The 25203-nt window shown below is 47.5% G+C and overlaps 1 protein-coding gene across 4 annotated transcripts in view; it reads left to right on the top strand.

Annotated features, from left to right (window-relative positions):
• Window positions 1-17225, top strand: part of PXN (paxillin) — a 66031-nt gene extending 48806 nt beyond the window's left edge. For all 4 annotated transcript variants that reach the window (XM_038373373.2, XM_043497984.1, XM_043497986.1 and 1 more), the window contains exons 7-11: window positions 8842-9012; window positions 9362-9535; window positions 10109-10190; window positions 10949-11097; window positions 13384-17225. In XM_038373373.2, coding sequence (XP_038229301.1) covers window positions 8842-9012; window positions 9362-9535; window positions 10109-10190; window positions 10949-11097; window positions 13384-13650 — 843 coding nt within the window. In that variant the 3' untranslated portion in view covers window positions 13651-17225. The remainder of the gene's footprint in view (window positions 1-8841; window positions 9013-9361; window positions 9536-10108; window positions 10191-10948; window positions 11098-13383) is intronic.
• Window positions 17226-25203: the final 7978 nt, after the last annotated feature.

Genomic DNA, 25203 nt, shown 5'->3' with positions numbered 1-25203 from the left:
ACCTGCCACTGACCATTTCAGAGCATGTTTTGGAACAAAATTTATACTACTTTTGCCCAAATATGAAAGGGGCAAGAAAAGCGGGATGGGTGAGGAAGAACATAAGAATGGCCATACTGGATCAGACCAAAGGTCCATCCAGCCCAGTATCCTGTCTACCAACAGTGGCCAATGCCAGGTGCATTGAGTGAACCTAACAGGTAATGATCAACTGAGCTCTCTCCTGCCATCCATCTCCACCCTCTGACAAACAGAGGCTAGGGACACCATTCCTTACCCATCCTGGCTAATAGCCACTAATGGACTTAACCTCCATGAATGTATCCAGTTCTCTTTTAAACCCTGTTATAGTCCTATAGGAAGAAGAGAGTTAATGCAGGGCTCCCGAAGGACAGCCTGTGAAGTCCTAGAATGCTTCCCTCTGATTCATGATGTATTCGATCTGGAGGAGAGCCTTGTTATTTGAGCAGGCCAGAGCCTGAGTCATGTACACCTCTTGCTGTGAATGCCCTGAGGCTAGTGTATCAGGGAGGCAAATATTATGGCTTACATGCTTCATGGTTTGTTTCTTCAAAAAGTATGTAAATTTCTATGCAAATTAATGCCAGTGTCTGACTCAGAGAACATTGCTAATGTGACTCAGTCTTAGTCTAGGCACTTCTGGTCTAATGGGCTGGGCCCTGGGGACAGATGCACCAGCCCCATTTACAGGAGAAAGAATTACTGCGGCTTTGAAGAGCCTAAGAGAAAATACTCAATGGCTGCATGATCTCTTCTCATTCCCAGCACCCTCCTTTGAGAAGGGGCACAACTGTGTGTTCACATTCCACACTCTGACGTCCCACTTGTCCATCCTGGCTACCTTGATGGCTTTATGTCAGGAGGGCTCAGTGGTTTGCAGGTTTTGATTGTTCTGCCATGTTGTGCCTTGTTCTTTTCCTTTCCTCACCTCTGTCTCTATCTTTTCCCCCTCTCTGTTCCTCTTTTTTCTGTCTCATTTTTACAGGCTATTTCCACTATGTCACTGATTTCTGAACCCTCCCTGGAGCTGCTTTCCAGCCCAACAAATCCAGACTCAATCGACATTCCTCCCGGTACAGTTCTGCTGCCCCAGTCAAAACACCATGGGACAGGCCACAGCAAGGACCTACCGGCCCTGCTGGCACCTGTCACCTTGGAAGTCCTTCATATTGAAGAAGGCAGCAGCGCTGCAGTTGCAGCTATTCCAGGACGTTCTGCCACCACTCCGCAGCTCCCCTCTATGGCTCAGATGGGTCAATCACTTCCAGAGGACTTTGCTATTTCTGCTCCTTTGGGGGATCATATGCTTTCTTTGAGCTCAGTCGGGCTGAGCAAAAAGTCAGATCCTCCTAGAGAGATGTCCCAGTCCATGATATCCTCCAAGATGGCATCTCCGTCTGTTCCTTCTAATGCAGAGGCCCACAGTCAGGGGCTTGATGAGGCAAAAGCCACTGAAAAGGAGGAGCATAGAACTGAGACCAGGCTCACAGCTGTTCCTGTTTCTAGCTCGAGCATAACCACCCAAGCGAAGATGCAGACACCCAAGGAATCAGCACAGCAGACAATTTTCGGGGATAATTCAGCCTTTCCTTCCCAGAAGGATGGAAAAATGGAAGCAGCTTTAGCTCCGTCGTGGGCTCTGGAGCTATCTGAACTTATACCAGAACTATATTCTGAGAATGACCATGTCTTGCAGTCAGCATGTGAACCAAATATTATGGCTGTGGACCGGTGGGATGTCTTCCCAGACACTAAAGGCCAGTTAGGTCTTGGAGCAGAACAAGGACAGAAGCAGGATGCTGAAATTGAGTGTGAAAGCAGGACAGATGACTCTCCTGATATGGCTAAAAAGAGGCAGAGCAGAGAGAGAACTCCTAGGAAAGGTGGCCCTGCTAAGAGCAAGCCAGGAGAAGACCAGGAAAGAGAGCAAGTCAGAAGCTCAACAGTCACTCCAGAAACCACTGAAAATGTTTGGAAGGATGAGTTGGATCTGCTGTCTGTCTCCAAGCCACCTATTGAGCGGATTTCTGCATCAGGCCAGGCAGGCATAGAGTGAATGCAGGAGTGGGCAGGTCCTAGTTAGCCGCCTGTGCATGGTTTGAGTGCATATTTGGGCTCTTCCGGAGCAGCTGATAGCTTACTCCAGACTAACGGCATGCTGTTCGGGAGGGCTTGGAGTCACTGTAATGACAGCTGCATGGCACAGAGGTCTGAGACCCTCTACTCTAGCAGCAGTTTTGTGGTACCTTTTGCATGTGGATCAGTGATTGGCTGCTTGTGCAGCATAGAACATGAATAGCAACCATAATCTGCAGGCTGTCTCATAGCTAGAATGGGGCAAGTGCATGATCCACAGAGGTCTCTGAAGAGCAAAGTGCTGTTCCACAGTGATGGAGCGATTTGCTAATGACTGTCCAGACTTGGGATGGCAACTCCTCTTCCCTGCTGGCTTAGATCTGGCCTGTTAAGATATTGACACAGGAGCTCCTAAGGTCCTTCCAGCACTAGAAATGCTGTTGCATCCCAGAATCCTCTGTGCTGGGGAATCTTATTTACCCCAGAACTGCGCAGGGGAAGGATGAAAAGAGGCTGACATGGATCACTGTGGTGTTAGGGAAACCATAACACATAATGGGGTGATCTTGTTGAACTGTGACCTTGTACCTCAAATCATGGCTTTGTGCTGGTTAATCTCTCCATCTTGTTGCCGGAGTTCTTTTTGGCTTCTATGACTGGCCTGGCTGGGATTTTCCTTGCACTGAGTCACTGCTCTGGGCTCTGCCAAGAGGAACTTTGGCACTGTGCAAGTAAATACCATCACTCTTCCTGCTCACAGTTGTCACTAATAGTTTAGGTTTGTGCTGCTGCATCTTGGGGCTTGCTGTTGCATTGCTCTTTTCATGCTGAAACTGTCACCTTGTCATTCAGATAAAATCTGTAATTGAGAGGACAAAAGAGACCTTAAATGTGCACCCAATGTATCGTGAGCGCTCACCGAGGCGGAAGATAGGGCCAGTCATATTTCACAAGACTGTGTCCCAGGATCGCTTGATTGAAGAGCTGCAAGACAGACTGGGCATCAGCAAACAGGAGGAGGAGGAATGGAAAAGCCAGGAAGACTGGCTTACTGAGGGGGTCATTGTCACCGCCAGGCCACAGAGGAAGCAGCAGGATGGTGGACAGCAAGTACAGAAGGTAGAGAGCAAACTCTGTACAAGGGTATTCCCCTGTGTCCCTCTGCTCAGAAGGTCTCTAATGGAGACGTAGAGTAGGAGGTGGGAGTGACAGGTCTCTAGAGAGTCCTGGGATAGCTTTGGAATCTGACTCCCTCTGTCCTAGCACTGTTTCCTTTTCAGGTCAGCTAGGAAATCCAAATCCCAGTGATGTAGGAATTGGAGTAAGCAATCTCGTGGGAGAGCAGTGTTATCTGATGGGAAATCTAATACTGTTTAAGGTCAGGCATTCAAGTGAGGTTTATTTTCATTCCACAGTGGGGAGCTCAGTCAATAAGCAGACCTTATTTCTTTCTTTTACTTGGCAACATAGGGGTGTATGATGTTTTTAGATGCAAGATAAGGAACCTGCCCTGAAGTGCTTATAGCTAGGCAGGTGTTATTAGGTGTCTTGTTCTTGAAAATCTGGCACTTCCTCAAAGAAGGTCCATTGAAAATGGCACCATGGCCTCTATTTCTGGTTGGCTACAGCAGTGAGGTTGGCCTGCTTGCACTCTGTGTTCTGACGTGAAAGAAAGACTATTTTGAAAGGAAAGTAGAGAAGTGCTAGGTAGTGAGTGCCGTGTTACTGTCTGTTTCATGCTGCCTGTCCTGATGCAGGAAGTGCTACTCAGTTCGTCTCGATTTGTTCATCTTTCTCCCTCCTTTCTTTCTAGATTATAATTCCTCCAGAATCCCCCCTGCCCATGAGAAGAACAGTCTCTGTGCCAGCTTCTCCCCCACTCCAGCATCCCAAAGAAGCTACCAAGATTTTCCCAGCCAAAGCTTCTTCCTCTTCTCACCCTATTCCCTCTCCACTCCCTCCACCCCCTCCTCCATTCCCACCACAATCTTCCTATGTACCCTCTGCTGCTGCTACTAGTCCAGTCTCCTGCTACTTCAGCTTGCCTCCCCAACCTCGGTTCCAGTGGGAGACTTCTTCTGATGACTACCAGGAACTCTCTGTGGTGGGCACTCCTCCCTCTGAAGATCATAGATTCCTCCATTCTCCCCAAGCCCAGATTCCTCCTGCCATGCTGACTGAGCCAGTGGTAGCGTCTTCTCCTGCCAAGACACTGTGTTCTGTTGGCTGTCAGACTGATGAAGATCCATTCTTCCCACCGATGCAGGCATGCTTTCCCTCGTGCTCTTCCTTTAACAGAGCAATTACAAGTCCGAGTCCAGCACTTCTGGCCTGTTGGCTCTTTAGGTAGAATGTTTGGGTAAAGGCTGGTACTAGGCTCAGAAGATGAGTTTAGTGATGCCAATGGCTGATTTTCTATCAGATGTGTCCCTTTATAGCTGTGTGAGGTGCACACGCATGGAACAATACAGATCCTGTGTCTGTTTGCTGGCCACATACATGCGGCATTGGGACTAGACCGTGATCTTTGTTTCTCTCCATTGAACTGAAGGAATCACGTCCATTAGTTTAGGGCCCAATACTCCCCTCCACGGTGTGGCATTGAGGGGAGGGGAGAAAAATGTGGAAAAGCCTGAGAACCAGAAGAGGCTGAACAGTGATTCCACATGCCCCTGCACTCCATCCAGGGGGATACTGCTTAGCTGCAATTCTCTGGGGTTTGGGGTGTAGTGCAGAGGCAATAAATAGTTGCTCTGTATGTCCTGCTGCCTAAACCCAGGGAGAATACTGTTAGAAAAGCGTAGGAAGACTCAGTATCCATCCATTATAGGTAGTGACCCTCATACACACAAGCCAGTGCAGTACAGCTTCAGTCTCCACAAGCACCAATCAATCAAGGAAGCTCCTCTGCATCATGAATAGTTGTCATACTTTGCAGGTGATCCCTAATCTGCTGCTGGTCTGACGCACCAATCCACTTGCTGCTCGGCCACCCCTCACGCCGCCCACCCATGAGAAAGCAGGATACCCTTTCTGGTTCCCCTCTCAGCATGGTGTGCTCTTAAGGCAAGAGGGATGTGATTCTGGCACAGTCCTCTGAGCTGTTCCTAGAGGTCCTGTTGCTATGAATGCCAGATTGTTGTTTTTTCTATGCATGGTCTGCTGTTTACGGGTGCGTTGCTGAACCTGACAGCAGTGGCAGACTTTTTAAATTAGGGTAGGAATTTGGAAGGCCTTTGCATGAGCATTTCTAGCACACGAGTGTGGTGTGCATTTATACTGTTCCTAAAGGGGCTGTGCTCATGAGAGTTTCTCTACAAAGTGCAGGCATTGGGTGTGCACCCCTGGGGGGGTGTGTGTGTAATATTTCCAAAAGGAACTGCATCCCTTGGCTGGTAAGAATGCAGTACCTGTACCACCAGTAAAGATCAAGTCCATGTTGTCCTGCTCTGAGATGTCAGTGGCTGCACTGAAGTTAGCTGAGGCAGGCTGGTCCCTGGGGCAGGGAGGGAAGTGTCACTATGAATTCCATTCATTGCCATCCTCTCTGCAAGTGACACTTCTCTTCTCATTTGTCTGTTTCTAGTCGGTTTCTGCACTCCCTGTCCAATGGCCACTGGGCCCTGGCCAGGATGAGGAAGCATGTGGCTCCCTGTGCCCCTCTGTTGCATCATATGGGCACCCACACATTTGTATTGTTACCTTTTTTGTGTGTTGGCTCTGAAGGGCTACAAGGATCAGGCTAGGAAAGGTACTGATGCTAGAGAAAAATCAGCTTCAGAGAAACCTGGGTGTAGGGGCTAAGAGATGAGAGCTACTAGATACATAAACATGTCTACCCACCCCCATTTTCTATACGCTTGAGTTATGATCAGTCTAGATTCGCTGGTCTAATTTTTAGAGGTGCTTGAACGTCCCCAATTCACTGTACTCTGCACCTCTCAGGATCAGGTCCGTGACTGTCCTGCAGTTTAGAGAGGGAAAATCCTAAACTCTGTGTCTGGCAAGATGTTTCCTCCCCATAACACTGTCTTGGGGAATTTGCACTGTAGGTATAAATGACATATGCTTGTGTGCCTGTGTGTCAGATCCACAGGGTCTGGTCTATGTCCCAGACTGTAACCAGTCCTTTTGGGCTGACCTCTTTCATGTGCCGGGCCCCAAGAACTCACCCAGTTCCACAGAAGCAAGACTCCACAGACTCCGAAACTGGGCTTTTGGGCACCAGCAGTCCCTGTTTCCCTCCTTGGCTCCCTGCAGCAAATCCGGCTGAGCTAGACTCCTGTGGGAGGTGTGTCCTTCGCTCCTTCAGAGTGCAGTGTTCCCAGTACTAGTGACAGTAGGGAGTCTTTTCAAAACAGCGTATTGGTCAGCTGGGATACAGAATCTGAAAGTCGTTAGGGGTGAGCCCAGAGAAGCAAAGATTAAGACGCAGTTCAGTGTGGCCAGCATCAGAGCTCTACGCAGCCAAGCTGCTGTAGATCATTTTGGCTCAGTCTCTATCCTGTTGTCTTTGGTTTCAGGTGGGGTGTGTGTGCTGTGTCTCTCTGTGAGCACATCTCGTAAAACAGCCACCTGATACCTTTCCTCTTTGTCTGCAAGTAGGACAGCTGAAGAGCTATGGGCAGAGACTGCAGAAATTCCCTGAGGACTGTACAGTGCTTGCCTAACGATCCTGGGGCCTTTGCTCTGCTTCCCTGTAGAGAAGTGGGGGCGAAATCTCCATCCTCTTGGCTGTTGGTCGTTAGGTGTGAATGTCCCAGGGACTGGAGGTTCCATTGTCTCTTCTGATCCTCCACTCACATGTGTAGACTTCATTCAGCTTGTTTTGACTCTGGTTTCCAGCAAGGCTGCTGAGTCAACACCACATCCCTTCCCTTTACACTCAATGCAAAGCCCGGTGGGAAACTGAGACACACGTAGGAATCATGGAAATATTACAAAAAATGTCCTCGTTCATCACAGCGTAGAATAGGAGTTTGAGGGTTGGACGGACTAGAGAGAGGCCTTTTAGGTTCAGTGTGCGCTTCATGGTGCTGGACTGCTAGAACCAGCTGACTGAGGAGAGGGGTCGGGGGATAGTAGGAAGGAGGTGCGTTATGTTCCATTAGGAGCTGAGTGCTGCTGATCTCTTGAGTCCCAGCATGCTGCTTAGGCATGATGGGGTAAAGTGTGCGTGTGGTATGCAGCTTCTGATGAACAAATGGAAACCAGTGTTAGTACTTGACTAGCTTATATGGACAGTGTCTAATGCCAGTAGCCACAGGAGGGTGGGTGGCACTTCCTGTGTGTGCAGTGGAAGGGGCCCTTTCAGTAAAACCAGGGCTGTAGGGCACTTCAGCATGTGTCCGTTCCCTTTGGCACTCCACGGTAGTCTAACAGTACAAGTGCTGGGATGTTAGGTTGTTTGTCCTTCCACCCTGCACCGTTTTCACAAATATTGTTAGCGTTGTGGCCGTGTCATTTCACTTTTAACAGAGATACGACATAATGTCCTACAATAAATCCACCCGAAAGGTCCCTTCAGGAAACGGCTCGGTGGAGTTGTCTAAACCTGACCGCCACCAATGCGCTGCAGGGTCAAGTAAAATAATCTACGCTTTACTGTGTAACAGGACGTGAACTCTGAGGCACATGGAGATGAGCATCCAAACATAAAGAGCAAAGTCCTGCACGCTTCCTCCGTCCTCTTTCCCCCTTCCTCTTGAGGTTAGAATACTAAAGAAAATAGATCTGTTCCCCCCCCCAACCACCCCCAGTGGAAAACAGGGTTCAAAGTTAAGTATTCATTGAGGTGATTCCCAAAGTGGGCTTCCAAAGACCTTTCTTATCCCCTCTCCACGTTCCCCCCTGTAAATCTCTCATGTGGATCGTGCAGTGTTTGCTGGCCTACCACCTTCTCCCCAGGCTCTACTAATGTGCTGCCATATCTGCAGGTAAAGCAACAGGTGATTCCTTGAATGCTCCCCGCCTTCCCTCACTACTTCCCTTGCAGCCTTTGATGAATCTGAGGCGTGGGGTCAGAGCTATCCAAAAGGGCACAGAAGAGAGAGCAAAACTATGCCGAAGGAAAAGGGGGAAAATACCCTGAAAAGAACAGACAAGAAGTGTGGGAGGGTGAGAAGGAGACTGTAAAGGAGAGGAGAGAAGAGACTGGAGAGTCAGCAACAACTGTGTGTGACAGGGAAGGGGAGACAGTTTGGGAACCTCTCAGAGAGCATGTCTCTGCCTTTGTAAGCCAGCCAGGAACCTATGAGGTAAATGGAAGATCTCCATGGAGGCCCTACTAGAAAAAATGCTTGTGGCCTTCTAGTAATCTCTGCTTTATTGGGAGGGTAAGGAGGCCAAATCTCCACCCCTCCACACTCTGATGTTCTAGCTCCTGGGGTCTCTGGGTAAGCCACACTTTTGTCACAACCTCATTGTAACAAGGGTGCATCTCTGCCCCTTGTCCTGATTCTCACTGCCTTCTGCAGACACATTAGCCTCTCCAGAGCAAGTCCTGGTCTGTCCATATGCCGGACAGCTGAAGAGCTGTGGGCAGAGGGTTAGATCATTTGATGACTACCTGTTCTGTTTTTTCCCTGTGAAGCACCTGGCATTGGCCACTGTCAGAAGACAGGATACTGGGCTAGATGGACCTTTGGTCTGACCCAGTATGGCTGTTCTTATGTTCAGAGACTGCAGAAATCCCTGAGGAGCTGTATAGTGCTTGTCTTACAGTCTCTGGGTTTTTCTTTGCAGTTCATGGCCCAGGGGAAAGCTGGGGGCAGCTCCCCTCCGTCTGCACCCCCAAAACCTGGCAGCCAGTTGGACAGTATGTTGGGAAGCCTCCAGTCTGACCTGAACAAACTGGGAGTAGCTACCGTTGCCAAAGGTGTTTGTGGAGCCTGCAAGAAACCAATTGCTGGTCAGGTAAGTCTAAGGCACCATCTTGTTGCTAAGCCTTGGGCTACAGCAAGAAGTAACTGGGAGGGCTGTATCATGAGGCTGAAGGGACTGGCGATGCTGAAGAAACTGAAGTACTCTATTTATCCACTGGCCAGGTACGCTGTAAGCTCCTCCAGTGACCTCTACCCTGCCCTTGAGGGACTGCCCTCTCCTGAGATGATAGGTAATTCAGTTTTCATGCTACCCCAGTCCAGGGCTCACTTGAGTAGTAGAACGTGTAGTTAGTGCCAAACTCTGCCTGGTGTGTTGTCACGTGAGTTGCCACAGCAAAGAAGTAGAGTCGTCCCCCATAACCGCTCCATCTTCCCTGCAGGTCGTCACAGCCATGGGGAAAACCTGGCACCCAGAGCACTTCGTTTGCACCCACTGCCAGGAGGAAATCGGGTCACGCAACTTTTTTGAACGCGATGGTCAGCCCTACTGTGAGAAGGACTATCATAATCTCTTCTCCCCTCGCTGCTACTACTGCAACGGGCCGATCCTCGACGTGAGTCCCTGAGCCAGCGCGTGTCAGTAGGAGTCTCTCTCTTGGCCGTGCACAGTGGAGTCTGGTGCTGTACTGTCAAGTAGAAAAGCACACATCCATCTATCTCTGATAACTCCTCTCTTGTAGTTTTGGGACCCCAATTCTTCCTTCACCCTAGTGCTGTAGGGGAAATAATTGGATCCAGTGCAGCTATCTCCCTCCATCTGCTGTAAGGTCCCGCAATGAGAGGGCAGGTTCTACTGAACTAAATTTGCCTCTATTGCAACTCTACTGAACTCAGTATTAGGATCGATCTATTGTCATTGCAGTAAGGAGCTCCTGATTTTTCCCAATGGGATACCATGGTAAGAGGTATTCCTGCTGAGTTTCGAGTACTGCAAGGGACTGTGCCCCCTTCCCCAACCCCCCGTGGTGGGCCAGAGGAAAGGAGTGGTGTGTCTGACCTTGTTAGGGTAAAGGGGAGGATTGAATCCCCAAGGAGGGGGCTTACCTCAGCTCTTTAAGCACATTTGATTTTTGCTGCACTCAGCACTGGCATTTGAGTGCTCACTGTTTATGGTTTCTCTCAAACAGAAAGTGGTGACAGCCCTGGACAGGACATGGCACCCAGAACACTTCTTTTGTGCGCAGTGTGGAGCTTTCTTTGGACCTGAAGGTACTATTGGTTTGTGCAGAGAGAAGCCACTCTGGTGAAGCAAGTAAGGGATGTGGGTGGAGGCAACATGAGGGGCTGTGATGGGTCCTTTCCATAGAGCATTGGTCCCCAAACTGTGGGGCAGGTTTGGGGGGAGTGGCAGGGCCCCGTCCAGCCCCCATAGAGGGTGGGGAGGAAGCGCCACTCAGCCCCGCTCTGCCCCCAGCTGGGGTCCTGTCCTCTGGCGCTTGGCCTGGCTGTGGTTCCGTACCCGACCGCAGCCCAGGCTGCCGCCCGTACTATGCTCCGGGCCCGGCTGCGGCTGCGCCCTGGGCCCAGCACTGGCTCGGCTCCACCCGTGCTCCGGGCTCAGCTCCAGCCCTGCCCCATCCTTGGCCCCCGACTGTGGCCCGGCTGCAACTCCACTCCTGGCCGGAGCTCCAGCCCCATCCTCGCCCACCTTACCCTGTCCACGTCTCCCTCCAGGAGTCGCGGCCCCGCTCCCAACTGCAGCTCCGGGGAGTGGGGCGTGGACAGGGGTAAGAAGGGGTATGACATGAAAAGTGTGGGGACTACTGTCATAGAGCAAGCGATGTAGAAAACTGGAGGTATGAGGGTAGAGAGGGACTGTGGTGTTACTTAATGGATGGGGATAACTGATCCGTGACTGGGGATCCCAGCCACCCTGTTAACCCCATCGAGTCTGGCTAGGTGTTCCCACAAATGAAGGTCACAAGCTGATGCTGTCTGGCTCTGTTTTTCCCTTGTGTCCTTGGCAGGATTTCATGAGAAGGATGGCAAAGCCTATTGCCGCAAGGATTACTTTGACATGTTTGCTCCAAAGTGTGGGGGCTGTGCCCGGGCCATCCTGGAAAATTACATCTCTGCCTTGAATACCCTGTGGCACCCTGAGTGCTTTGTCTGTCGGGTAAGAGAGCCTGTGCTGACCCACTGTCACCTGACCCCTCTCCCAGTTCCTGTAGGTGGGTGTCTGGTGGTTACCTTGATCAGAACAAGGAGTCTGTGCCAGCACAGGACAGCCATCCCCACAAAATACATAGTGTGATAGTCACCAAGCACCCTCTTGCTTCTCTGCCTGTTTCCATTAAATTCTCTAGGGGCTTAATTCCCTCCCCCTCCCCCATAGCCACAGTTATGGGTTTCTGCAGCGGTTCACTTAGACGCACCGAATGTTTCTAGTGGCTTCTCAGTAATAGTGAGCTAAGCTTTCTAAGCACTCCGCCACAGCACCCTGATTTGAGGAGCTTCCTCGTGTGCTCACTCTGGAAATGTAAACTTAATGAGACTGACCTATTTGGACCAACTTGGAAACAAATGAAATAGCTGTAAACTGAATATACTGTTGCATAGTGAACTGTAATGCTGCAGAATAAATACTTAGCACGTCTTCAAAGAGCCTTGCAAATATTTACCCATCTCCCAGGAGCAGTGTAAAGATTAATATCAGCCACGTGTTACCAAGACTGAGGCAGAAAGGTGGAGTTCAGAATGAGGGTCAGAACACGAGTTCCTGTTTCAAATCCTGTGCTCAGACCACTAGTCTGCTTTTCTCTGCTGCAGAGCAGCCAGCATGAAAGGAGTTGGCTGAAGTTATCCGTTTGAAACTCTCCATCACTCGAAGGCCCCTGTGAATAGAAATTCTAGCAGCCTCTTATAGGCAGCGGACAAGCTCTGCCCTAGCCTGGACCTGGGTTCAGGCTTTTCTTCTGCTCAGGAGATGTTGCTTGGCATTCTTCACGCTGCTGCCTGTTCGTGGGGCCAGCAACTTCTGGGCGGATTCTGTCTTTCTGTTGTTAAAGTAAGGCCAATTTCTAATGTTTGTTTTCAAATGGAGGTGGATGGGTTAGTAGTCTCAGCATCGGGCTCCCAAGGACCTGCTGCCTTTCAATGCTGCAGGCAAATGGAGTTCCTTGCAGTTCACTGTGTGTGAACATGCATGGATATGCACTTACTCTGGCTGCACCCTGCTGGATGCCTGCATGCAGGGCTCAGTTTGCATCTGCCTGTGACTAAATAGATGTCCAGCCATGAGTGCACATGCAGTAGTGTGCATGTCCCCTAGGGAGGAAGGGTAGTCATGAAGCTCAAGTACAAAACTAGGACTCAGGACATCTGGCTTCTGTTCTTGACTTTGCTGCTGACTCATTGTGTGACCCTGGGCAAGTCCCTTAACGGCCGTATACCTCAGTTTCCCCATCTGTAAAATGGGGGTAATTCCTCCTAAAGTCCCATGACTGTAGTGAAGGTACATCCATTAATGTCTGGGAGGGGCTTAGACAGTGATAACCATTATGGAGAGATGGGTGCCTATTAAAAAATTGGTCTCTAACAGCTTCTCTTCATAGACATTTAAAGACCCAGTATCACTTTTGTAAGGGTATGGACTTGCCCCTAGGGTCCTTGGCCAAAATTTCTTCCCCCTCCACATTTCTCCAGTGGCTGTCAACCTTTGCCTGCAACTGTATTTCAGTGGTGAAGTGACTCTTGTATGTGTGTAGTTTGGGGATGCATGAAGAAGGAGGGTGCTGTACCCAGGGAATATGCAGAATATCTAGCATTCTATATGGGTAATTAAAAAAAACAACTGGCCGTCACCTTCTTTTTCATTAATAGGAGCGTAAGCAGGGCAGATACAGCTAAAGAAATTAAAACCAGCCCAGTGTGACAAGGTAAAAGGTGCCCCTGAAGCTAATGCCCTGGAGCATAAGGAATTCCAGGAGAGCCTGGGTTCCCTGACTATCACCTGGGTGATTTGGGGTGGGTGGGGCTATAAAAGCTGCTGTTGTGGCAGCTGTCTGTGCGGATGGGGGTGTTCTCTTCCCTCCCGAGAGGCTCTGGTGTTGCTTACCAAGTGTTCTCAGTAGTTTTGCTCTTGGGTTTGGATTTTCTTTGTGTTAATAAAGCCAGCCTGGAGTAAAGGGACATGAACTATAGTTGAGGGCTTTATTTTCCCTCCCAGTTTCTGCATCTACCCTGCTTACGCTCAGTAACCCTGTCTCTGCTGGGCACCAATCAGTCTTTGCAGCAGTATTTCTGCAGCCCCCTTCCCCTTTCTGCTGGATGAAGATGATTCACCCTGCCCACTTCCTGCAGGAGGCAGCTAGGCATGGCAGGCAAAGGCATGGATTGTGGAGTTGCCTGTGTCCCCAGCTTGCCATATCAATCTGTTCCCTTTTGCTTCCTCCCCCTGCAGGAATGTTTCACGCCGTTCATCAACGGCAGCTTCTTTGAGCATGATGGGCAGCCCTACTGTGAGGTGCATTATCACGAACGCCGCGGCTCGCTGTGTTCCGGCTGCCAGAAGCCCATCACGGGACGCTGCATCACTGCCATGGCCAAGAAATTTCACCCAGAACACTTTGTCTGTGCCTTCTGCCTCAAGCAGCTCAACAAAGGAACCTTCAAGGAACAGAATGACAAGCCCTACTGTCAGAACTGCTTCCTCAAACTCTTCTGCTAGACGCATCCTAGCTGGGAACGGGGCTTCTTTCTGCCACTCACTAGGCAGCCGAGTCTCTCTGAGCATTACTGTGATTTAGAAATCTTACCAGGGCCTGGGGGGAGGGAAAAGGGGAAGGGTGTGGGTTGCTAACTGCTGCTCCAGAGAGACAGTGGATCCAGGGAGACGAGATGGACCATTAAACTGGAAATGCCCATGCTGTGCTTCAGTGGGGAGATGCTGAGCCCCATCATTAAGGTGTTGTATGATTGTTGACAGCCGAGAGGAGCCTGAGGCTCTAGTGAGGAGATGCCTTTCTCAAGGAGAGAGTTGGATAAAGTCAGCCTTGAGTCAGCTCTCCCTGAGCCAACATGTGACGCTTCCAAACAAAAGTGTCCTTGGCTTCGCTGGGGCATTGAAATGCTGTGTGACCCAAGCAGTAGCTCTGCTGCTGCACAGCAAAGGCCATGCTGTGACCTCTGCATTGCCTGGGCTGCGCATGGTTGAGTTCTGGGGCACACAGGATTTGCTAAGATTACAGCAGCAGCCCCAGAAGCTGGAAAGACCCTGCAGTGGAGTCTTTCCAGTTCAGTAACACTGCAGGGAAGTGATGCCACTTATTTTTTGGAAAGGGGGAGTGGGGGTTATTCTATTTTTCTAGTTTGTGATTCTCTCCCCCTCCTCAATGCGCTGGGGCAGGATGGGGGGGGGAACCCCTCTCTGCTTGAATTTTGTGCTGGACACCCCCAGTTCCCCAGGAGTGGTTAGGGCAAATGCTCCTAATTCTGCTGCTCCTGGGAGAGAGGAGGAGACTGGCACCAATTCATTTTAAAAGAAAATGCAGAGAAATTTGAGGGCTCAGCCCTCCCCTCCAAGTGAATGTAGCTTATGCTGTGTGTCTGGCCTGCATTTTACTAGGGAAAGGGCCTGAAAAGCCTCTCTAGGTTTTTTTAAAAAGCAAGGAAAAAATAAAGCTACAGACTTCGTATTCCTTGTTCATCTTCCTCTCTGCTCTTCGCTGAGCAGGCCTGCAGTCCCTCTTCTTTGATACTGTCCTGTTCCTTGCTCTTGATAAACATGTTCTACTGAGAATCTCTAGAGCAATAACCTTTTATATTGACTGTTACTGGTCTAACAAGTCCCTGAGGTCTGGTGTGTGTGACACTTGGAGTTTTGCTATCGAACTGAATACTGTATGCTTTGATAAAAACTGTGGATTTCTACACTGAGGTTTGAATTCATAACTAATTTTCTTTTAATCCTCTTATATAGAAATTGGTTTTGAAGTGATTTTAAGAAAGCTACTTTTATATCTCAAACTGTGCTGTTCTAGGCAGTGTACCAGTTGTGCTGGTTACTGTATGTGTAAGCTCAATGCTTGGGTTTAACAAACTATTAACATGAAATATTTTCTTTTTATTGGGGGTTGGGAGGGCTCTGGGTTTTGCAGGGGAAGGGAACGTGACTTGTATTTTTTTTCTAGCACAAGCAAGTGAGCTGTGAATAGCTCTTTTAATTTTCACAGATCACCTGGAAAGTTTATTTTGTAATCTGTAAACTGCTGTATTTGACTTACCTGCCTTTCTCCCAAAGCCCGACTTCCAGGGTAATAAAGTGAGTCTTAATTCAGTGCCACATGCTGCAAGATGGAGAACTCAAAGTCCACCCTCATAGTTTTATTCTTCTTCAACCATCAGGAATGAGAGCAGAGGGTTAACTCGGGAAGGTGAGTCCTCCCTGTAGGTGGGAAGGATGGTCCTGGGGCTAAAAAAAAGGGCTGGGAGTCAGGAGACCTGGAATCTGTTCCTGATTCTGCCACGGATTTGCTGTGTAACCTTGGGCCAGCCAGTCGCTTAACCACTTAGTGCCTCAGTTTCCCCATCTGCAAAATGGGGCAATATTCCCGCCTTGTAGGATTTTGAGGTTTTGGTTCATATTTGTCAAAGGCACTTTCAGACCTTCAGAAGGAGGGTGCTGTAGAAGGGCAAAGGATTGTGTGTTAGAAACAACCCTACAGTGTTCTACACTAATGGCCAAAGTGGTGCAGTGAGAAGAGGGTTTTAAAATATGACTCTAGAATATTATAGACCTTTGATTATTAAGGCATGCAACATTAGGGTGGTTACAGTGTTCAACGTGGAAAAGGCGTAGGGAGTTCTGGGATTAACTGTGTAAAAAGAAACCCTCACTTTAACAGAGGGATCCTAGCTTACTATTTTAAATAACCTTGTCTCGATGCTTCAATACCCCACTTGAATAAGTGGAACTGTTGTTTTTCACTGGTTTCCCATACAAATGAGCCTCAGTCTGTGGTTGTGAAAGCAGGGTTTTGTGGAACAAGTGGTAAAACAAAAAGCAACTCCAGTTGGGCTGAGCACAGCTTTTGGAAAGTTCACAAGGCAAGAAACTGTCTAAACTGTCATTTTGGATTTGAAATTAGTTTGATTTAAAATTGGGATTTCTGAGCTTCCTCCTGAAACTGACACTTGTTCTGACTCTGCTGGTTGGGAGAGCGGTCCTGTGTCCAATGCACAGGACTGGGAGTGGCTCTGCCATTGCATTTCTGTGTGATAGTGAGTTTATAATCTTCTGTGCCTTGGTTTCCTTACCTGTAAAATGGGGATAATACTTAACCTACCTCACTGGGGTGTTGAGGCTTAATTCACTGATATTTCTGAAGGGCTTTGAGATCCTTGGAGGGAAGGGGAAAATCTTGTTACAGTATCCCAATGTCAGAGCAAAACAGTTTCATCCCCTTTTAATAATGGTTTAATAGTCTCCATGACCACTACTGCCTTAGCAAAACGTTGAGAGCTTTCCTGATAAATTGGGATTTAAACTGGTTTGGGAGTAGGTCCGATGCTCATTGTTGCCTCCAAATGTTACTTTCCCTCAAGATAGCTGCTGCCAGTAGGAGGGTCAGAAATACCCATTTCACATTTTCTAATTTCAAGTACAGTTTAGACTTGAACATTTGAGATCCTGTACAGAGCAAACTGGGGAAAGGGATGTGTTAAGATTGCCCTGGGTGATTTGCAAGCATACTTCACAGATACTGATGGTGCTAAAGTGCAGATCAGCAGGTTGTACTAGCACTGTTGCAGGTACTAGGACCTGTTCTAAGGAGTGGTTAGGAGAAGGATTAGGAGGGGTTAGGCAATAATGTGCCTTTGGAAGGCTGAGACGGGTTATTCAGGCTTAAACTGGACACAGGAGACAGGTGTGTACAGAACACAACCTCTGAGGAGCTAAAGGACTGTGCATGCAGAGGCCTTGCAGCTGCCCGTTCAGAGGCAAGTTAAGCTCTAGATATACCTATTTTTTGACAGGTTTTGTGCTAGGGTTACTGTAGTGCTGTCTTTCAAGGCCTTAGTGCTCTGTTTACAGTGATCTCCTAATCTGATGAACTCTTGCAGTGCAATCAAAGAGCTATCAGACAAGGTGGGTCTCAATCAAATCACGCCCCAAATAGCTTGGGGGGGATTTCCCTCTGGGTGGACAGTTATTTCATTTGTTTTCCCTTGTAAACTTCTAACTCTGCTTTTTCCATTTAAAATTCCTGTGATTATGCTAATAAAAATTTACCATTATTTTCACTTGATTTGGTTCCAGTCATTTCTAATCTTGTGGAAATGGTTCAAAGCATCTGTCATCTATAGCTCCTCTTGCCTTCCATGATGGAGAAACCAAAGGCCACACTGGCAAGAGCTGAGGAGGGTGATGTTTATTAATATGATTTCTGCCTTAGCCTGGACAGGGCCAAAGTGCACATCTAGCATGGACAGAGCAGAGATGTAAACCTGAAGGTGCTAAAACAGAAACTGTCACTTGTGCAATAAGCAGATGTGAATCCTGACACACTCACTTCATCCTTCTCAGCACAATATGCTGGTGTTGCCACACCCTAGTGCAATGCAAAAACTGCCTGGACACTGGGTCATGAAGAGTGCTAATACCCTCAGGTCGTTCTCAACCTTTGCATGGTGACCTTACTGACAGCAGCTGGAAATCACAACCTACATTTAAACCCCCTGGACTGCATAGTAACCTTCCTGATGCACCTCTGTGCTAAGCACTTGGAATCATACCACTGATTATTCCACATAACACCACAGATGTATAGGCTATTTGCAGTAATAACAATTTAAAAAAACCCCACATGCCTGAACAGAAAATGTCATCCCTGCCCTAAAGAGCTCACAGTTTAAAGGGATTTATACAGGCCAATGCCAGTAGCACAAGAAGAAGACAACAGGGTTTGGCTCTGGGACTTGACTTCTGGTTCCTTTCATAAGGAACGATCACCAAGAAGCAAATGAAAACAAGGCTTTGGGCATGAACCTGGTCTTGTGTACAATAATGCAGTAAACTTTAGGTCAATAGAAAGCTGCTGTTAATCAAGAAAAAAATCTGTACCCTTCATGGAGATGGGAGTTAACTCCCAGTTTGCATGTGGAGGAACTGGTCTGATTTCTGATTTCTGAGCAGAGGGTATGTGAAGAAAATGAAGTGACCTTTATAGATCTGAGACCTAAACTGATTTATTAAAAACCCCCAGGTCCCGTGCATACAAGCAGCATCTGGATTGGCAGGCGGCAGTACAACAGCAGGAATTTCTAATGAAAATTCTCTCAAGCTGGTTAATCCTAAACTCTTGTGTGCTGTGCGCATGGATGTATGAAATCCAAAAGTTGACAGGAAAGCAGTGTTAAGGTCCGCGACATAGAACTTACATTCACAATTTAAGAAGTTAAGGATTCTCCCAGCACCATTAACTAACTGGGTCCTGTTATGAGCAAAAAATATTTTCCGGATTTTTTTTCCTTGTTAAACATGTAGCTGAATGTATTGCTGTTTTGGTTTAGCACATAAACAGGGCCACAAACCACCCACCTCGTTCCTTTTTGCCTGGCTCTGAGTAACACAATATGTTCCTTTAAAAAAATAAAAATAAAAACACCTACTTTGGGGAAAAGACTAAAATGTCACCTTCCCCAGTTCTTTTTTCACACCTGCCATTTCCTCCTGCCCCCAATAACGCAGTGGGGTGGTTAGGGATGGAGAGAGGATTTGACAGTTATTTCATAGCGATGGTTGCAAACTCCCTCATGCTAACAGTCTCAGCAACAGCCTCTTTGGACAGAAATAATTAGCATTGTTCAGTCTCCATGTTCCATTTAGTTCTCGGCCTCCCTGCTTAGGCTGGGCTAGTCCATTACGCCAGTTGGAATATAGTGACCTGTGATGTTGACAGCTGGGGACTAGGAACTTGATTCAGACCTACCAACTCATTCCACTGGCCCTAAGCCAACAAGCAGATGTTAGAGACTTTCAGTGGTTAATGACAATTCTGAGAAGTTTTCACTAACGTTTTCTCCTTTCTTGACTTGCTGCACCCCAGTTTCCATCATAATTCTCCCTTCCCATTAACACAGGACCAAGGAGTGCAGCGCCCTGCCTAGGTAGTGGTGGTGTCATTGACTACCATACTGACTATTTACAGAATTCCCCAAGCTAGAGAACCAGAACTTGTGTGCCTCCCTCTCTCTTGCTGGCTGAGTGGCGTGGATCAATCAGCCTCTGAGGTTAGGTGGGTCTTCCAGAGAGGAGAGAGGCTACTAGTTGTCTCTCCTGCTATTTGTGCTGAAGGCTGGGGCTACTAGCTAATGGGGCTGGGAGTGATTTGACCTCCATGCTCTGCCAGAACCTGGCCATCTGCCTTGAGCTAGTTTACATATGTGACGCTCTGTACCTTGGGGGAACACCCCATGTTCATCTTTATAAAATGACTGTGTGGTATCCAATGCAAAGTTTGTTATGTTGGGTGTCTTCGGAAGGGTCATGATGCCCTGAGCATGGTTGTTATAGTAATTGTTACAGTAATGTTATAGTAAAGTTATAGGTTATAATTTCATGTGTATAGTTTGAGGCTGAAAATGTGTCCTCCTGGCTTAAAGCAAGCCCAGGCAAAAACTCTCCAAGAACAGAGAGGCAGTTCACACCTTGTCAGGGCATGGATGGGACAAACCCAGCCCAGCCTCACAGGAACAATGGATACTGGCTTAGGCAGCAACAAAAGAATCTGTTAGGCCCTCCAGGGAGTCAACCCCTTCCTTTAGGCAGTTTGGGACTGTGATGAGGTAATGCTTATCTGACTCTGAAGGGGGATGGAGCAAAGCCCCGAGGGAAGAAAGGACTTGATAAAAGGGAGAGAGATTTTGCCATGCTCTGTCTCTTCCACCTACATCTATAGACACCACCAAATGACTGAAACGCTGATTAAAGGGGAGAGCCTGGCTGAAGGGCAACCAATCAGCCTGTGGTGAGAAGCATCTAAGTTTGTAAGGACATTGAAAATGTTAAGATCAGCTTAGAATGCATTTTGCTTTTATTTCATTTGACCAAATCTGACTTGTTATGCTTTGACTTATAATCGCTAATAAATCTGTTTGTTTATCCTATCTGAAGCAGTGCATTCAGTTTGAAGTGCATCAAAGGCTCCCCTTGGGATAACAAGCCTGGTACATATCAATTTCTTTGTTAAATTGATGAACTTAGATAAGTTTGCAGCATCCAGTGGGCATAACTGGACACTGTAAGACAGAGGTTCCTAGAGTTGTGTCTGGGACCGGAGATATTGGCTAGTGTCATTTGGTTGCAAGTAGCTGGGAGCAGCTTACATGCCAGAGGCTGTGCTTGAACAGCCCACGAATGGGGGGTTCTCACAGCAGAGCAGGGTAAGGCTGACTCCCAGAGTCAAGGATTAGAGTGGCCTAGCACATCACCCATCCGGATAACACCAGAAGGGAACGTCACAACATAAAGAATCTGAACTGCGGCAAGGCATGTCCAATACAATAGTATTGTAGGATAAGTCCAGGGGTGTTTCTTCTGGAATCTGAGTTGTGACTTTCTCTACATACTGCACACTAAACACAAAAATGGAGTTAAATAAATAATGCCCCTACTGAACACTGTCTTGACTGAGATTTCTAATGTGAAGTCTGGCAAACATTCTCTCATCCCCCCATCTAATCCCAGTAACAACTGGCTCAAGGCACTTAGAGACACAACACGCACAGGTGCAGCATTGTACAAGATCAGTTTGAGGCTGAGGATTAAGGAGAACAGGCCCCAGCCTCTGAATATTTTGCAGAAACATGTAGGGGATCTACAAGAACCAAATAACTTTGGACTTGGTGAGAATTTACTCTTTAGTCCCCCTGCACTCTCCTGTGTGGGACAGCTTGGTATTTACATGGAGACAAAACCTGATGGTGGAAACAGCCACATTTGTATTTAATTTCCAGAGCCACCCTGTTTTTGCCTTTCCTTGCAGGAGTTTGGCTGACACTCCAGCTTTGGAGAAGACTCACGGCTCCCTCTAGGGCCCATTGACAAAACTTCAGAGGTGAGCACAGGCCTCAGAGAACTCTATGCAAGGCCTCTCCCCCGCTTTCCCTTGCAGTCACCAGCCCCCTCCCGGGTGGGTCTTAAGTGCCTCATGATATCCATGGATTGAGCCCAGATGCCACACCAGAAGTTCGTGTTTGTAACCAACCTACTATGAATGGGTGAAGAGTAACTTAAGTTAAAGGCCAATGTTGGCACAAGAACAAATGGCTATAAACTGGCCATCAAATGTTTAGGCTTGAAACTAGGCCAAGGTTTCTACCCATCAGAGGAGTGAAGTTCTGGAGCAGCCTCCCAAGGGGAGCAGCGGGGGCAAAAAACCTAACTGGCTTCAAGACTGAGCTTGACAAGTTTATGGAGGGGATGGGATGATGAAACTGCCAACAGTGGCATGTGGTTCACGCGCACCTGTTATTAGCAAACATCTCCGATGACTGGTGATGGGACACTAGATGGGGAGAGCTCTGAGTTACTACGGAGAATTCTTTCCCAGGTGTCTGGCTGGTGAGCCTTGCCCACATGCTCAGGGTCTAACTGATCACCATATCTGGCTGGGAAGGAATTTCCCCCCAGGTCAGATTGGCAGAGACCCTGGAGGGTTTTCACCTTCCTCTGCAGCATGGGGCATGGGTCACTTGCTGGTTTGAACTAGTGTAAATGGTGGGTTCTCTGTAACCTTGACATCTTTAAACCATGATTTGAGGATTTCAGTAACTCAGCCAGAGTTTCAGTCTGTTACTGGAGGGGGTGGGTGAGGTTCTGTGGCCTGCAATGTGCAGGAGGACAGACTAGAGGATCACGATGGTCCCTGCTGGCCTTAAGTGTATGGGTCTATGAGACATGGAGGGGGAAGCCTGAAGCTGTTAGTCAGTGGCAAATCCAGGAAGAGAACCAGGAAGATATTATACAGGAAGATCTGGATGACCTTGTAAACTGGAGTAATAGTAATAGGATGAAATTTAATAGTGAGAAGTGTAAGGTTATACATTTAGGGATTAACAACAAGAATTTTAGTTATAAGTTGGACGCATCAATTAGAAGTAACAGAAGAGAAGAAGGACCTTGGAGTATTGGTTGATCATAGGATGACTATGAGCTGCCAATGTGATATGGCTGTGAAAAAAGCTAATGCGGTTTTGGGATGCATCAGGAGAGGCATTTCCAGTAGGGATAAGGAGCTTTTAGTACCATTATACAAGGCTCTAGTGAGACCTCACCTAGAATACTGTGTGCAGTTCTAGTCTCCCATGTTTAAAAAGGATGAATTCAACCTGAAGCAGGTACAGAGAAGGGCTACTAGGATGATCCGAGGAATGGAAAACTTGTCTTATGAAAGGAGACTTAAGGAGCTTGGCTTGTTTAGCCTAACTAAAAGAAGGTTGAGGGGAGATCTGATTGCTCTCTATAAATATATCAGAGGGATAAATACAGGAGAGGGAGAGGAATTATTTAAGCTCAGCACCAATGTGGACACAAGAACAAATGGGTATAAACTGGCCACCAGGAATTTTAGACTTGAAATTAGAGGAAGGTTTCTAACCATCAGAGGAATGAAGTTTTGGAATAGCCTTCCAAGGGAAGCAGTGGGGGCAAAAGATCTATCTGGCTTTAAGGTTCTACTCGATAAGTTTATAGAGGAGATGGTATGATGGGATAATGTGATTTTGGTAATTAATTGATCTTTAAATATTCAAGGTAAATAGGCCTAATCCCCTGAGATGGGATATTAGATGGATGGGATCTGAGTTACCCAGGAAATAATTTTCTTTAGTATCTGGCTGGTGAATCTTGCCCATATGCTCAGGGTTTAGCTGATCGCCATATTTGGGGTTGGGAAGGAATTTTCCTCCAGGGCAGATTGGAGAGGCCCTGGAGGTTTTTCTCCTTCCTCTGTAGCATGGGGCATGGGTCACTTGAGGGAGGCTTCTCTGCTCCTTGAAGTCTTTAAACCATGATTTGAGGACTTCAATAGCTCAGACATAGGTGAGGTTTTTCGTAGGAGTGGGTGGGTGAGATTCTGTGGCCTGCGCTGTGCCGGAGGTCAGACTAGATGATCAGAATGGTCCCTTCTGACCTTAGTATCTATGAATCTAGGTTTTTCGTAGGAGTGGGTGGGTGAGATTCTGTGGCCTGCGCTGTGCAGGAGGTCGGACTAGATGATCAGAATGGTCCCTTCTGACCTTAGTATCTATGAATCTATGAATGGTACCAAACACATTTTTAAACCCAGATGGGCTGATCTATTGGACTGAGCTTCAGGCTTAAAAAATCCTGCAGGGACGATGAGTGGAATACCAAGCAGTTCACTATGTGTCTTTAGCATGAGTCATGAAGGAGGGAGATGCTACATCCCCTGTGCAGCTGTGAAAGACCCCTTGCTTTTTTTTGTAAGATTAGAACGTTGTCCCTGTTCGTTTGGGCAAAAGGATCTCTTCCTTCTGCAGGGCACTGGCTGTTACAGTGGTGTCATGTTGCAAACAGTGAAACCCTTTGGTCGAAATGGGCTTTAGGCCTTGTCTACATGAGAAAGTTGCACCAACTTTATCTTAAAAATTCTTTTTTTAAACCACAATCACTCTGTGTGGAGACTTACTGGGATTTAAGACCATTTTATTTTGGTTTATTTTAAACCTCTTCCTCATCAATTTAAACTGAACTGCAACAGCCACTCCCACTTTTGCACAGGTTTGAAAATCACACCTTTTAAATTGACAGGTTTCAGAGTAGCAGCCATGTTAGTCTGTATTCACAAAAAGAAAAGGAGTACTTGTGGCACCTTAGAGACTAACAAATTTATTTGAGCATAAGCTTTCGTGAGCTACAAAATGCATCCGATGAAGTGAGCTGTAGCTCACGAAAGCTTATGCTCAAATAAATTTGTTAGTCTCTAAGGTGCCACAAGTACTCCTTTTCTTTTTACCTTTAAATTGAGTCACTTTTCTGATGTAGATGAGCCCTTCTAAACATACAATGGTGTTAATAAAGGGCTCCTCATAAAACCAGTCCTCCTGTCACCTCATGGACTCTTAGCCCAGCACTCTGGTGTTTGGGTGGCTTACCTGAATTTCCAGCTGCATAACTAGACCCCCCCAAGCATGTTCTCAATGAAAACAGCACCCCAGACCCTCTACTCTCCTGCCTAAACTGCTCTCTGCTTGGCTGAATCACTTAACGAGCCAGAATGCAACAAACCATTATGAGTACGGAGAGTAGCTGCTCCTCTATTGCACTGGCATCCATCTGACACTCGTTTTAATAGAAGTAATTATAATTAAGTGCTGAGCCAGGTTCAACAGCCCCCTCCCTCACTTTGCCAAAAACAAAAAAAAAATCTGCCTTTCGCCAGCCACTTCCTATAAATCATAAATGTCTGCTTTGCCTCAACGTGTATGTAGCAGGAGGAGACCCTTTGTTTGTGGGTGGAGTCTAGTGCACTGACATTTTTTAAACACTGAGTTTCAGTGTAGGAATCTGGACTGCAGTGACTCAGAAATGACTAAAATTACCAGCCTGCCATGGAGCTAAGACCCATGGATTTGTGAGTTCTATTCCAGGCTCTGCCACTGACTAGCTGTTTGGCCTTGAACAAGTCAGTTCTCTCTCTGTGCCTATGTTTCCCACTATAGAGTGAAAGCGTCTCAGAGCCGGGGCTGTGGTTCTGATGCTGCTCTCACAAGGTTTATGCCAGTGTAACCCCATTGTTGTCAGTGGAGTCACTCCTCATTTACACTGATGTCACAGAAATCAGAATCTGGCTCCAGCTCTTCAGAAAGAAAAAATACACTGTATACAAGGCTGCACAATATACAACTTACAATAAAATGGGGATAATACCTTGCAGGCGTGTTGTGTGAGATAATTAGGGCCTAAGGCACTTTGAAAATGTAAAGCATTTACAGTTGTGCTAAGCCACCTTATTGGAAGAATAGCCCCCTAGTCTTAGATAGAGTAGTCTGAGCCCGCAAATAGTTTTTTCCTAGACAAAAAAAGCTCGCACTAACTACTCAAAAGGCAAATTTCCACTGGGAGGGACCCTTCCACCCATGTCCCATTCGTTTCTCACCAGCTTCTTTCCTGCCTGTGTAACAAATTACCTATTTGACTCCACAAAAGCAATGCTCCCTCCCCTAGCTGTGGCTTCTCCTTGAGCTATAAGCGGAA

This window comes from Dermochelys coriacea, chromosome 15 (assembly GCF_009764565.3).
Source record: "Dermochelys coriacea isolate rDerCor1 chromosome 15, rDerCor1.pri.v4, whole genome shotgun sequence".
Lineage (NCBI taxonomy): Eukaryota > Metazoa > Chordata > Testudines > Dermochelyidae > Dermochelys > Dermochelys coriacea.
This window is presented reverse-complemented; position numbering and strand designations above follow the sequence as displayed.